Here is a 16,211-nt window from a genome sequence, read left to right as displayed (position 1 = left end):
AATTTTAGTAAGCATGTTGAGCGACGCTATCTAGTATGCTGCTGTTCCAATTGCAGGATTACCGGACTTGTGTGCTTCTGTTCTGTGAACTTGCAAGAAAAGTTCCGACTTTGCGAACTTGGTATTGAGAAACGAGGACTTTTATTTTTAGCCGGTGCTGTGACGTCACAGACCTGCGCCACGCTCCTGCGTCTGTTTGAGCTGAAGAAAGGTTTGTGGTTTTAATCATTTAAACTGATTAAATTGATACAACGCGGTCAGTCTACTTTATAGTTTTTACCCTTGTTGTAAAGGTAATTGATCGTTTTGTTACACGAGTCACAGAAGAGGTGTGTGTCATTTCGGTCCGTTTATAGTGAATCAGATGATAAACACAGATCTTTTCAAAACTCCAGTTCAACTGAATCAATTGCTTCACAAATGATGAATGTTTTGAATCGCTCGACTCAGCGCTCACTGACGACATCTGCTGCTCAAAACACTGCAAACTCAACAACGACAACAACAAACTCATGTCTAATGAACTTCTACAAACAATAGCAATTTTCTGTTTCTAAATGTAATAAATTAAACGCAATATTATCACTAAATACCTAATCTTAATTATAAGTAAATTGTAATTGCCTGTACTTTCTGTTCTTTTATTTCCTGTGTTCAGTTAGTATTTATTGGTAAAATTTCAGTGTTTTGAGCAATCAGGCCATTAACTCTCACTCTGACCGCTTCCCTTGCCAGTGAACTATGGAGCTGATGTGTGAGATGCACCCAGAGATTTAGTTTGCATTGATTTTCTTTCTGTTAATTGTTTGCATCTTAAACAGGACAAACTGTTCAAACAGAGAGAAAGTTGTGGAGCAACTGAGATCTACATGACACTATTATAAAAATGGCGTTTATTAAAGAGGAGAGTGAAGACATGAGGATTGAAGAAACATTCAGAGTTAAACAAGAAGATACTGAGGAACAAACAAAGATGGTGTTTATTAAGGAGGAGAAAGAAGACATGAAGATTGAAGCATTCAGAGTCAAACATGAAGATACTGAGGAACAAACAGGTTGGTTTTCATTCTTAAAGCTGAAATGAATATTTATGAATAATGTCACACAGGTGTAGAAATATTGAGACATTCGACAGAAGTGTTGAGATCGCATGACAAATACTAACACTGCCTTCAATACATTAAGATTTTAACATTAATATGGAATTAGCCTAAACAATATATATATATATATAATATTTCTGTAACATTAAACCCAATATTCACTTATAATATTAAAACCATTTATTTCTAGCACTTTGGCTAATTATGCAAAAGTAAGAAAATTATTTATTTTGTGCAAAAGCAAACCTTGAAATGTGAGTAATCATATTGGCTACTGCATGCTGTGTACATTTGTTCATTTAAAGTATTTGGTAAGCAAATCAAACAGCCAGAGGACAATCAGGCTACATCTAAATCAATCTGCATACAATTGAAAAGTGTTTGCTTTAAAATTTTCTCTATCAAGCATTTTTCAAAACTTTCTCATTCACACTGAAATGTCAGAAAATGTTAAATTGGCCTTGTAAAACCTCATAAAAGCTCACTGAGACTATACAAAAGGAACAGATGATACTTTTTCATGGAATTCTTCTAGTTCCGAAATATCTGTTTTTGGTTGTTTTATAAGGCATATAGGATAGTACAAAATAGGAAAACAGTGCTGTAAATATAAAACAAGTCTACAATAAAAAAGAAAAGAAAAAGCCAAAACACAAACATTCAGGATAAATTTAGATGTAATAATGTGAAATGAAAGATTGTATTGTCTAAGTTGTACACCCCTATATCTTGTGTAAAGTAGTTTTTCAAAAAGGGTGGAAAAAAATTAGGAAAAGGGGAAAGAAGAACAAAATATATAAAATACATAGATAAAGAGAGAGATAATTCAAATAACATTAATATAATCAAGTAAATAAAAAGATGACCGCTATTTAGGAGGCATCAGAGTGGAACAGTTGGTCATACTTATTTAGAAGGTACTGTATTTTACCATGAGAGCGATATAAACCAGTGGTTCTAAAACTGGTTCATTTAACTGTACCCCACATTTTTAAAGTAAGATCAAAACAAAAAAAATTGTACTTTTTAGTATAAAAACTGTTAAATTTGGGTAAACGATCAAATGACATCAAGTTAACAAATTTTTGCGGTGAAAACCGACCACATTGAATGCCCACAGAGTGCTGCTTTAGCAAATCATGCTGCTGTTCATTGTGTCTCTAAAGTAGATTTGTAGCACCTAATAGCATGAAGAACACATATTGACTGTACATAAAGATTGATTTAAGAAACTGTCTTCAATACAGAAACATGCTGTGCGGGTTATTGATTTTCATGTTTAAAATACGAGCAAGAATGCAATTTTCCCTGAATATCCAAACAATTGCAAATGTTGATTTTATGAAAGTTATAAAGGTAATATTAAGTTAACATTTAACATTTTAAATGTAGCCTACATTTTAAACACAATACTGTCAATATTGTTCGATTTTACTACAAATAATAATAGTTCCAACAAAATGCACAATTGAGTTGGTGTGAGTCTAAAAAGAAACACAGGTGTTTCGTTACTGAACGAATCTGCAGATTTAAATGTTTCAGAGAGATAGTGATCATTAACCCATTCATAACTACAGCCATTTGCTTCATGACTAAATAAATGAATGAGTGACGCAATGCCTCCTCATTAAGACAGTAACTGTCTGTCACCTATTGGGTACTAATTTAAAAAGTTTGAGATCCACTGGTATCCCTGAAGCTGGAGCCCAGGGGTTGACTGGGACAAATTTTCAGGCTGGGAAGTCTCACACTCATCCAGGCCGTCCCATACACCCACAACAATCTCTGAAACATGGACAACCCTATTTGTGTATGGTCATCACATACAAAGTTTTACATTTTTAGGCTATGCAACATGCAAAAAAAACAAAAAACAACTTTCACTTCCATTTGCTTTTCAGTCTCTTCATTTTGCCCTGATCTCTCTCTGTACCACATGACTTTAATGCTCAAGGTTTAACAAACTATGCTTTCTTAATGGCCTAAATATTAAAATTAGTACAGTGGGGAAAATTATTATTTGATCCACTGCTATTTTTGTCCGTTTGCCCACTGACAAAGAAATGATCAGTCTATAATTTTAATGGTAGGTTCATTTCAACAGTCCGATACAGAATAACAACAACAAAAATTCAGAAAAACACATTTAAAAAAATTATAAATTGATTTGCATTTCTTGTAGTTTCTTGTGTTTCTTGTAGTTGTCCACCAGGTTTGCACACCTCTCAGGAGGGATTTTGACTCACTCCTCTTTGCAAATCTTCTACAAGTCATTGAGGTTTCAAGGCTGATGTTTGGAAACTTCAGTTTCCCTCCAGTTTTTTTAAGGCAGTTGTTTCTTTTTACACCAAGTACCACCTCAGAAAAGATTTGGTTCTCAAAAGTATCACCATATATCACCAACATTAAAAACCGTAGTGTAGTAGGCCTAACTAAACAGCTAGAGTTACATATAAACTCACTGTGCAGCTGATTAATTCTGTGGTGGAACTCAATTCAATTCAAAAGAGCTTTATTAGCATGATTATGCAACATACCGCAATAAATATATAGTACACAAACATACAGATACATTATATAATAATAATAATTATAATAATAGATAAACACATAAACATGTTCATATTATCACAGGGAAAAACTAAATAAATACATTACAAATTAAATGAGTACATCTGTGTTTACTGGAACTCTTTACATTATGAAGGATTTTATTTATTTTCTATTAGTACTTACACTACTGCCACCATGGTCCTCCACCCCACTTGCCTCATTGCTGCTAATTTTTCTTCTTGCTTAACACAATGTAAATCACTCATTTTTTTGTGCAAGATACAACCCTTTGACCAAACTAAAACCTAAATAAATATGTTTTAAATCAAATTAAAGCCTATTATTGGTACCATTGATTGAATGGTGCCAGAAATTGAGAGGTCAAGAATGTTTTCCAGTGCAATCTCATGGGCTAAATGTAAGCTTTTAATATTAATAGAAAGCTTACAATCTCCTTTTTAAAATTAGCCTAGAGATATGGTTTTCAAATTCAGCTACTTTCAGTCTTTAAAACAATAGAAATCCAATGACCATAATTTTATTTTATTTTTTTATTATTATTTTTTTAGGCAATCCTGAGGCTATAATTAAGCGTTTAATATCATTATAAACATAGAATCTTTTACAATAAGCTTTGAATCATTGTACTTGGGGCAGCCGTGGCCTAATGGTTAGAGAGTCGGACTTGTAACCCAAAGGTTGCGGGTTCAAGTCTCAGGTCAGGCAGGGATTGTAGGTGAGCAGAGTGAATGTACAGCGCTCTCTCCATCCTCAATACCACGACTGAGCTGAGTCCCTTGAACAAGGCACTGAACCCCCAACTGCTCCCCAGTTCACGGGGTGTGTGCACTTGGATGGGTTAAATTCAGTGCAGAATTTTTTATTATTATTATTATTTATTAATTTATTTTTTATATTGTTTCCAAAATATTATTACAATATTACTAATGTTTTTGACTAAAACATTCATAATTTAGTAATTTATAACCATTTTTTCACCATTTTGCATCCTTTGGGGTGTTTTAAATTTAAAAGGTCAGCGTAACCACCCACTTTTATGACTGCCTAACATCAATGCCCTCTTAAAGGTCACATATTGTACACACTGCTTGAGGTTTATTTTAGTTGTTGATGTCCTTAAGAATATATATTTGCGGTATAAGTGCCAAAATCCATCTCAATATATTTTTACAGCTCCTTTTTTAGGAGCTCTGTCAAGAACAGGTAGATTTGGCCCGTCTAATTAATTTTCATGAGCCTCTCTTTAACAAGTTGTCAACAGATTGTTCGTCAGGTTAGTTTAAGTTTAGTGAAATGTACGGTTCCCATTACAGGTCCTTTTTAAAAAAATAGCATATTGTGATAAAGTTCATTATTTTCTGTAATGTACTGATAAACATTATACTTTCATATATTTTAGATTCATTACACACTTACTGAAGTAGTTCAAGCCTTTTATTGTTTTAATATTGATGATTTTTTCATACAGCTCATGAAAACCCAAAATTCCTATCTCAAAAAAATTTGCATATTTCATCCAACCAATAAAAGACAAGTGTTTTTAATACAAAAAAAGGTCAACCTTCAAATAATTATGTTCAGTTATGCACTAGGGTTGGGCGATGTCGACCAATTTGGCATTGTACGATGTCTAATGTGAAACATCGCAGTGGACGATGGCATCGTCTGCGGGGGTGAGGGCTTGTTGTTGTTAAATAATTTATTCATAACGAATTAATTAATTGTAGCCTACCGTGTCCACCAGTGCTTAATTTGAGAAAATGTCCGATTTTGGATTTTTGCGTTCCGGTATTTGTTTTTAAAGATCCGGCATTAACAAGTGCATTAGATCCTGTCAGTGCGTGCTTGCAGACGAGAGCAAGCGCGGGTTTATATAGATGCATTTGGAGGATGTGTGTTGGTCCTTAACATATTTTCGACCAGTCAGCTTTTTTAAGTTCAATAACGCTCTCATTGTTTGCTTACTGCTTAACCCACTCTCTCCAAACGCATTTACTGAGCAGCAGAATGTTTAGAGAGAAAGGGTAATATCAAAAATAATACCAAATCAAGCGAAATATTAAACATTATAAACATAGCTATAAGTTAGTTACCCTGACACCTGACCCAAAACGAATGATTTAAATGTATAGGTATTTAAAACAGAACAGAAATGAAACAAACTATATAAAGTTAAGAAACTAAAACAAAGCGAAACTAAAAATAGCACATTGGGCTCACGCGCCTCTGTTTTTCAGCACAAATCCAAGTGTTTCCATATTCCCAATGTATTTGAATGATAAAGTGTTATTTATAATGTATACTAGGCTTTGTATTGTACAATTTTTTTTTTGTTACAAGCTCTGTTCATTATGGTAAAACCATGAAAAGGGCATATTTGGTGTAGTTTATTTAATCTTATTTAATTAAAATTATTTAGATTTTTTTCTGCTGTTTTTGTATGCCTCATTTATTAATGTAAACGAATTTTCATGTAATTTGTTAGGAGTTCACTCTAATTTGTATTGTGATCACTAACAACTTCCTTGTTATTATTTCCTCATAATAATAATAATAAAATAAGTAAAGGTGCAGAAATTGAAAGCATGCATTTCATTTGTCTATATAGGAATTAAGTGTGTGTTTTTTGTGAGCGGGTTGCTGCTGCGGCGGGGGCGGGGCGGGGCGCTGCGGGGGCGGAGGATCGCGATGCCGGCTCAGCATCGTGATGTCTATTGGCCATGGACGATGGCATCGTCTATCGACCCAACCCTATTATGCACTCAATACTTGGACTGCTTCAATGCGGCGTGGCATGGAGGCAATCAGCCTGTGTCACTGCTGAGGTGTTATGGAGGCCCAGGATGCTTCGATAGCGGCCCTAAGCTCATCCAGAGTGTTGGGTCTTGCGTCTCTCAACTTTCTCTTCACAATATCCCACAGATTCTCGATGGGGTTCAGGTCAGGAGAGTTAGCAGGCCAATTGAGCACAGTAATACCATGGTCAGTAAATCATTTACCAGTGGTTTTGGCACTGTGAGCAGGTGCCAGGACATGCTGAAAAATGAAATCTTCATCTCCATTAAGCTTTTCAGCAGATGGAAGCATGAAGTGCTCCAAAATCTCCTGATAGCTAGCTGCATTGACCCTGTCCTTGATAAACACAGTGGACCAACACCAGCAGCTGACATGGCACCCCAGACCATCACTGACTGTGGGTACCTGACACTGGACTTCAGGCATTTTGGCATTTCCCTCTCCCCAGTCTTCCTCCAGACTCTGGCACCTTGATTTCCGAATGACATGCAAAATTTGCTTTCATCCGAAAAAAATACTTTGGACCACTGAGCAACAGTCCAGTGCTGCTTCTCCGTAGCCCAGGTCAGGCACTTCTGCCGCTGTTTCTGGTTCAAAAGTGGATTGACCTGGTGCCTGTACACGGTGGCTCTGGATGTTTCTACTCCAGACTCAGTCCACTGCTTCCGCAGGTCCCCCAAGGTCTGGAATCGGTCCTTCTCCACAATCTTCCTCAGGGTCCGGTCACCTCTTCTCGTTGTGCAGTGTTTTCTGCCACACTTTTTCCTTTCCACAGACTTCCCACTGAGGTGCCTTGATACAGCACTCTGGGAACAGCCTATTCGTTCAGAAATTTCTTTCTGTGTCTTACCCTCTTGCTTGAGGGTGTCAATGATGGCCTTCTGGACAGCAGTCAGGTCAGCAGTCTTACCCATGATTGCGGTTTTGAGTAATGAACCAGGCTGGGAGTTTTTAAAAGCCTCAGGAATCTTTTGCAGGTGTTTAAAGTTAATTAGTTGATTTAGATGATTAGGATAATAGCTCGTTTAGAGAACCTTTTCATGATATGCTAATTTTATGAGATAGGAATTTTGGGTTTTCATGAGCTGTATGCCAAAATCGTCAATATTTAAAACAATAAAAAGCTTGAACTACTTCAGTTGTGTGTAATGAATCTAAAATATATGGAAGTCTAATGTTTATCAGTACATTACAGAAAATAATGAACTTTATTACAATATGCTAATTTTTTGAAAAGGACCTTTATATCTCACATCCATATGTTGCTGGTTGTGTGTAAAGCTTGCACAGATTCCGGAAAACAACTGTGTGAATGGCCCAAATCAAACAATTACTGAACAAATCATGGGACACATTATCAGTGTATTTTCCAGAATCGCTGTATGAAAGAGGCTTAAAGGTTGTATCAGCAATTTCTAGCCTGAAACATAAAGTGTAAAATTCAGCTTATCTTTCATCACGATCCGCTCGCTGCCTGCCCCATAAATTGTCTGTGAAAAAACGTGTCTCTCTGGTCAGCCTAGGGTCCGAGATATGCCAAAAAAACAATCGGCACTACCAACCTTTCCACAGCAAAAACAAACATTGTTCCAACCAATCAGCGTCAGGGGTTTGGTGTTGTGGACTTTCGCTCCGCCTCCCTCACATCCCAGCACCAGTAGGAAAGTCCACAACACGAACCCCCTGACGCTGATTGGTTGGAACACGGTTTGTTTATCTGTGGTTATTGTTGATAGCGCCGATTGTTTTTTTGGCATATCTCGGACCCTAGGCTGACCAGAGAGACGCGTTTTTTTCACAGACAATTTATGGGGCAGGCAGCGAGCGGATCGTGAATAAAGGTCAGCTGAATTTTACACTTTATGTTTTAGGCTAGAAATCGCTGATACAACCTTTAAGCTGACGTTCCACTGGTCTTTTATATTAACGTTGTTCAGAAGCCTATGTATTAATGTAGTTTTTCTGACAACCATTGACTGAACAGCGTTTTCTCGACTTGTTTTCGTATTGTTGTTGCTTAGCAATAGAATGGACGTAATGTTGTCAGGGGTTGGCCAAAAGGAGGGTGGGACGGTGGTTGGTGCTCGGGGTGATGACTTAAGGCGGTGACTGAGTAGATCGGACGTCACATTTTTACGGAAGTCACAGCGCCTTGTGAAAAGGCACAGCTACTTTATGCAGGCTGTGTGCAATTTACTGTGGGTTGACTGCTTTGAAACTTATATGGTAGTTACATAAACCATAGACCTTATTTATCATGAAGAAAGCCAGGAAATTTCAGTTTTGACAATATGGGACCTTTAATAAAATGTCAGAAGGAAATATTGTGTGATGGATTTTCATCTTGCCCCCTTTTAATTTCTTCCTCATCTCTCTCTAAATTTGTTGAATTTATTTGTTGAATTATTACAGTGAATTCTTACATAAAAATTGAAAGAATTGAGGTCAATCTATATCTAGATTTCCTAAACTTTGTCATTAGTATCTAGTTTTTTTTTTATTAATTGTATAACGGCCGGCTTAAACTCTGTAGAATACCGGCCGACCAGGATCAGGTTTGGACGCCCTGGTATAGGATCTAGCAAACTTGCATTACATATCTACATGTTTTGATGTTAATTGTTTTGTGTCATTAAACTGGGATTAACTTTTATCTCTTTGTTTTTCCTCCTTAGACCTAACATCGGTGAAAGAGGAGAGAGAAGTACTGAATGAAACTGAAGAAAAAGATCAGTTTGAGAATCTTTATGATTTCATAACTGGAGAATATTTTTTTTGTTCCTTACAGTCTGAAAAAACTTCTGAACAAAAAAGAGCTCAAAAGACAGAAACTATGAGTTATTTCACTTGCTTTAATTGTGGAAAAAGTTTCAATCGACAAGAAGACATTAAAATTCACACTGGAGAGAAGCCTTTTATCTGCAAACAGTGTGGGAAAAGTTTCAAAAGAAAGCTTAAATTTAATTGCCACATGAAAGTTCACACTCGAAAGAAACCCTTCACCTGTCGTCTGTGTGGGAAAAGTTTCAATCAAAAACGAATGCTTTACGCCCACAGGCGAATTCACACTTTAGAGAGCCGTTTTACCTGCCAACAGTGTGGAAAGAGTTTCAGTAGAAAAGAAAGCCTTAATAGGCACATGAATGTTCACACTGGAGAGAAGCCTTACTCATGCAAACAATGTGGAAAGAGTTTCACTCAAAGAGGAAACCTTTATATGCACATGAGAGTTCACACTGGAGAGAAGCCTCACATATGCTGTCAGTGTGGAAAGAGTTTCAGTAGAAAAGGAAGCCTTAATAGGCACATGAACGTTCACAATGGAGAGAAGCCTTACTCATGCAAACAATGTGGAAAGAGTTTCAGTAGAAAAGGAGGCCTTAATAGGCACATAAGAGTTCACACTGGAGAGAAGCCTTACACATGCTGTCAGTGTGGAAAGAGTTTCAGTAGAAAACAAAGCCTTGACAACCACATGAATGTTCACACTGGAGAGAAGCCTCACACGTGCAAACAGTGTGGAAAGAGTTTTAGTCTACAAGAAAACCTTGGTAGGCACATAAAAAAAATTCACAATAGAGAGAAGCCTAAAGATCTCCTCAATATGGAAAGTGTTTCAACTAAAATTTAAAAAACAGCAATTTCGGTCCTTGATTCTGATTGGTTGAGCCACATTTGAAGTTGCTGTAAATTACTCTACAAACATACAGTCCTGCAAGCACCCCCGACACTGCACAAAGTTTCAAACCCCGTTGGCGGCCACCTATTTACAAGATGTCTGTTGTTGATCGGTCATTTATCGAGAGAGTCACCGCTCTGTATTTGCTCTGGAGAGCAGAACAGCGGCGTAGGGATCGTCGTTGCCGTATTTGGGTCCACCAGACAGTGTTGGGAAAGTTCTTTTTCTACGTGAACTAGTTCAAAGTTCAGTTCACACATTTTAAAATGAACTAGTTCAGTTCATAGTTCATAATTCAAATTTTTTGAACTAAGTTCGCAGGTTCCAAAATGAACTAGTTCATAGTTCTTTTACTTTTTCAAGTATGTTGCTGCAAGCTGTTACCCTAAGAATACTGGCATTTTCCAGTTGTTGCCCCTCATTCAGTCCACACTCGTATCCAGCTGCAGCTTTCACCCTACAGTATATTCTCAGAAACATGAGGAAGAACGTGCTGCTTGAATAAGCTCTATTTTGTTGGACTGGTTATTTATTATTTTATTTTTATAATATACACCACCATTCAAAAGTTTGGGGTCAGTAAATTTTTATTGTTTCTTTTTTTTTTTTTAAGAAATTAATACTTTTATTTACTAAGGATGTATTAAGTTAATAATTAAAAGTTTATTAAAAGTTAATAATAAATCATTTAGATTGTTAGAAAATATTTATATATTAAATAAACACTGTACTTTTTAAACTTGTTATTGATAAAAGAATCCTGGAAAAAAAAATCACAGGTTGCAAAAAAATATTTGGCAGCACAATCGGTTATCTATCATTGATCATTCTAATAATAAATCAGGATATTAGAATGATTTCTGAAGAATCATGTGACACTTAAGACTGGAGTAACAGCTGATAAACAAAAATCAGCTTTTCATCCCAGGAATAAATTCTATTTTAAAGTATGTTAAAAAAAAACAACAACATTATTTTATTTGTAAAAACATGCAATATTACTTTTTTTCTGTATTTTTAATCAAATAAAAACAGCCTTGATGAGCATAAGAAACTTCTTTAAAGACAAGTCTTAAACATTTGAACGCTAGTGTAACATTTTATTACCTGTTTTGCAAGGGAAGTAATAAAATATTATAATATTAGCAAACATTTACTTTCACCCTACAGTATATTCTCAGAAACATGAGGAAGAACGTGCTGCTTGAATGTTTTTTAATGAGGAATTAAGAAAGAAATTAAAAAATTATTTTCGGTGGACATATGACGTTTCATTCATAAAGTAGTACCCGCTACCTTCATCGGATTTTGCCTCCATTCATTCTTCGCAATTTGATGACGCATGCGCGGTGCGACTCTGTGGTGGCTGCTGTTGCCGTCTTTCTCCCTATATAATAAGGCCCGTTTTAGATTGTGTTGTAGCGGTTGTAGCGTAGATATTGTACAGTCCGTGGTTATAGTCGGGATTTTGCCTGGCTCCATGGAAATCTGGCACTCTCTAGAACAAAATTGAACTACGAGAGAACGACGTTCATAAACGCCAGAATGAGCGCGTTCACGTTCACGTTCATCAGGCAGATATACAGCACGTTCAGTTCACGTTCACCCAAATTATGAACGAGTTCATGAACGATCGTTCAATGAACTCGTTCAGGCACAACACTGCCACCAGACCCTTCGGAGGCGTTCGGTGAGTTTCATCACTTGCTCCAGGAGCTGCGCCTGGATGACGGCCGCTTTCAGCGGTACTTCCGCCTGTCCCGCGCCCAGTTTGATGACCTGCTGTTCCGCATCGGAGCGAGGGGATTTCAGGAGCGGTGGAACTTTCATTTTAAAAGTGAACTACTCGTTTATGACATTCCTCCTTTGATGTATAATAATTCTATAGGTCTGTGCCATTTCTTTGTTCATCTTATTACTGTAAAATCTGTTTGTTTGTTTTTTTGATGATGATAAATGGAGCCAGCCTCCAAAAGTATTTAACCTGTCCTGTGATTTCTTTATTTTCCTGACACAACATTGTCCAGACACACTAAAGTATACACACTATTATAGTTATTATTGTTCTGTTATTATAGTGTAGACACACTACACTATAATAATGTTTCATATAATTAATATTTAGATATGGAATAAATAGCATTCAATACAAAATTAATATGTGTCATATATGTGATAAAAAAAACTTGCTTTGTTTGTGCATTAGAACTGCACTAGGTATTTAGTATTCATGTTTCATATTTGAATGAGTGACTCGGGCAGGCCTGCCGCCACAGCATCAAGCAGGCTCCTGATTGGTTAACGCAGCGCGAATTGACGGAGAAGTTCAGATTTTTCAACTCAGGCGGTAGACGCGAATTTGCGTCAAACGCGTGATTCACAAAAAGCACAATTCGTGCGAGAACTCCAGATGCGCGTAAACGCGTCTTACCATTGACTTAACATTGAAATCACTCGTGCCAGACGCATATTCGCGTTTGGTGTGAACGCAGCATAAGGGAATCCTATACTGGGCCCGTATTCACAAAACATTTTATCTTAGCACTAAGAGTTCTCCTAAATAGCAGTAAAAGTTTTTAGCTAAGAGTTTTCTCTATTAACAAAGCTGCTGAGACAAACTTTTACTAAGCAGTAGAGAGAAATCTTAAGCTAAGAGTAAGGGCGGGGTTGACCTCGTTACTATGGATGATGTCAGCCTGCTCACTAACCATGCATGCAGTGATTGGCTGATAGGGAAGGGGGTCTCTGTCAGACATTTATTCATAGAAATATTGTTGTAAATGTTGCCATATTCAAATAAAGAATTTAAAATACAGGGCAAGTGTCACTTACTAAACAAGTGTTCAAATGATTGACAGCCTTTTATAACAAACAATTAGCTGATATGCATGTAAATGTAACCCCTCACACCCAAGTCCTACCACACCCGCTCCAAGCAGGTCTCGAACCCGGGTCTCTAGCACGTGAGGTGGATGCACTAACAAGGAGGCTAAAGGCTACAACCTCTAGGGTCTGTCGCTAGTGTGTCTCTTGACATCGAGAGTGAGGTTTATAATGGCTGTTGCCGGCTGTCTGCCTCAGAACATTTTAGAAGCATTGGATGATAATGAGCTTTTCAGAAGATGTGGTCTTAATCGCGAAGGTATTATGACTATTGCAGAATTGCAACAAATAGAAACAACCCAATAACGCCACAGATCAAGGTTTTAACAATCCTCGAATGGCAGCTCCTTATGAATGCAATAAATATTTTAATGAGGCAAAGGATTTCAATCTGCAATAGCATGACATGGTTACATGAAAACATTATCTGCAACTTGAAAGTAATGTCCATTTACCTGTAGCTGTTGTTTGTCACTTAAATCTCTGCCTTAATTTGCCTGACTTTGCAAAGAATACCTGGGGCCGTATGTATAAAACTTCTAAGAAATGGTCTTAAGAGTAGTCTTAAACGTTGACTTAACTGTCAAAAAATTCTTAGTAAGAAGTAGGACTTTTTTAAGAGTAGGAGACTTTTATAAAGCATCTAAAAGCAACTTTCAGTAAAGTTTGAGACTGATTCTTAAGTTCTGACTTAAGTGTTGTAAATTAAGGACTACAATGATTGAAACACAATATGGCCTCTGAATCAGCCAATAGTGAGCCTGCTCATGTGAGTCACAGCAGCACAACACCAATTATTTGATGGAACTACAATACAAACATTTAATTAAGACACTATTTCATATTTCAGTGTATTTAAACAAATTCTTTGCATTGTGGAAAATTATCACAAATTATTATTAATTCTTTGAAATCCATGTCTCCTCATTTACAGTTGGAGCAATGATGTGAACAGCTCCAAGAACTCAAAGAAAGCCCACAAACTTAAACGTTTCTTGTTTAGCAGCATGGTTTGACGGTCAGTTGGAAAGTCAATAAACTGCCTTTAAGTTGTGGCCAAGAGAGAGAAAAAAGTGTTACTGATTTTGTAAGCATATTGCATATTTGCTTGGAGTCAATTGTTTTACTTTTATTTTTTTGATAATAATGCAGTAAAATGTGTCAGTTTTTTGGCATTGCTGTCCTACTAAGAAATTATAAACACATGCAAAAAACAAGAGAGGACCAACACAAAATTAATAACGGATTATGTTGTATTCAATGTCAGTGTTGACAGTTTAGTGATTTTGTCACTAGATTTGTTGACCTCCTTCCCCCTTTTGAGACTTTGAGACTAAACCTTATTCAGATTACAACACTCTCCCACTGATATATTTATATTATATAGATCAGTGAACTCACCATTATGTCCTCATCCTCATCAGCTACATTGTGTGACTGTTTTAACTACTTTCAATTGAAAGCAGCAACATTGATCAGTGTTTTTTTCATATTTTGATGGTTTAAGTGAAATGTGAGGTCATTAAAACCCTCCACACATCACTTTTGGTCACTGATGTGTTTGGTGAGGTTAGTGTCACAATATTTAAGACCCTGCTTACTGTGTCATCACCAGTGCTTTGCCGCATTTTTACAATCTTTCAAATTTTCCAGTGAAAATAAATAAACAAACAAACATATTATTGCAGCTAGAGCATTGATTTGTAGAGTGGATTAAGTTATTATGCTTATTACTTGGTCAATTACAAAAATAAATACATTAAAGAATGCTTGATGGTCACGATTGTATCATTTTATCAACTCCATATCATCATATAACTCCAATATGTCATATGTGTATTGTAAAGTGTGTGTTTCCTCCTTTTTGCTGCCATTGTGTTACTCCTAACTAGGTTAGGAGACCTCTCCAACACTCTTAAATAATTTAGCAGCTGAGACCTAGTCCTAACACTTAAGAACTTTTATTAATCACTCTTTATCTTAAGTCCAGAAATAAGAGTAAAATTACATCAGTCTTAGACTTTTGAAACACTTAAGACTAAAATTTGACTCTGAGAAGCTTTATACACACGGTCCCTCTTCTTGAATAATAAACTCATAGGCACTGTAACTTGAAACAAGGGCTAAGAGGTAGTTTTGTCCATAATGTTGCACTGGCTGTTGTAGTGCTTTTTTCAGTGCCAACCAGGGCCCGTATCCCTAAAGAATTTTTGTGCAAAAAGTGGCTCCTAGCGGCCAAATAAGAAAATTCTCAGAGCCATTACGTTTTCTTAGAATTTCCCCTAAAAGTGACACAAAAATCCCAGTTAACATAAAAGCTATTCCTCAAGATTCCTAGCGCTTAAAAGAGCTCCTAAGGCGAGATCTGCTAAGAGCAGGGAAGAGGACTTTTAGTGGCTTAGGAGTTCCCCTAAGCAGCTGCGCACAATGGCCATTTTCTGTGTTTGTAGGATATTTGTTGACAAGCCTTCATAAATAGACCAGCCAGCAATCACAGACATCGATAAAAGCTGATCCGTGTTACCCTCGTTAAGACCACACTGAGTTGTAACGTTGCAATTTCTACTTCATTAAAGACAGCCCATCTTGTTTTCAATGGGGTCCATATGGGAGTGAAAATACAAAATATGCCAGCTAGGATATTAATATGAGCAAATAAGACATGAATCATTAATTGAACAGGGTGTGATGAGCTTAAGTTTTCACATATTTTAGATTCTAATGTTAGGCTATAACCCCTACAGCTTACTATTGATTTTCCAGATATTTTCTTGAATGTGAAATATTATTTACAATTACAGTCTGCATAAGATTAGAGTGTATAATTATGTTTATTGATTTGAGGGAACATCCTTTGCTCATTATCACCAAAAGTTCATTTTCATCAAACTTGTAGGATCAACCAATCACAGCTTTTGAAATGATGACTCATACCTAGCAATGGGGTCAACCACACCTCCTCACTAAGATAGGATTTTCCATCCATTCCTTGCTCAGAGTTCACTGAAAATGTTCTGGAATCACTTCTAAGCTAAAACTCCTGGCAAGGAATTTTTAGGTTAATTTAGGAGCTCTCTGAGAGGATTCTCAGAATCTTTAGGGATACGGGCCCAGGTGATATCTTCAATAAACTTTACTTCAGCTTTACTTTTGCTTTCAGATGTTAATCTTCATTT

At 36.6% G+C, this 16,211-nt stretch overlaps 1 protein-coding gene across 1 annotated transcript in view; it reads left to right on the top strand.

The window, feature by feature from the left end:
• Positions 1–827: 827 nt before the first annotated feature.
• LOC141323619 (uncharacterized) overlaps positions 828–16,211 on the top strand; it is a 30,844-nt gene continuing 15,460 nt past the window's right edge. Inside the window, exons 1-2 of the mRNA XM_073833488.1 lie at positions 828–1,055; positions 9,149–10,086. Of these exons, the coding sequence (XP_073689589.1) occupies positions 887–1,055; positions 9,149–10,086 (1,107 nt within the window). The 5' untranslated portion in view covers positions 828–886. The remainder of the gene's footprint in view (positions 1,056–9,148; positions 10,087–16,211) is intronic.

Source organism: Garra rufa, chromosome 1, assembly GCF_049309525.1.
Source record: "Garra rufa chromosome 1, GarRuf1.0, whole genome shotgun sequence".
In the NCBI taxonomy this organism is placed as follows: Eukaryota; Metazoa; Chordata; class Actinopteri; order Cypriniformes; family Cyprinidae; genus Garra; species Garra rufa.
Note: the sequence above shows the minus strand (reverse complement) of the source record. Positions and strands in the feature narration are given on the sequence as shown.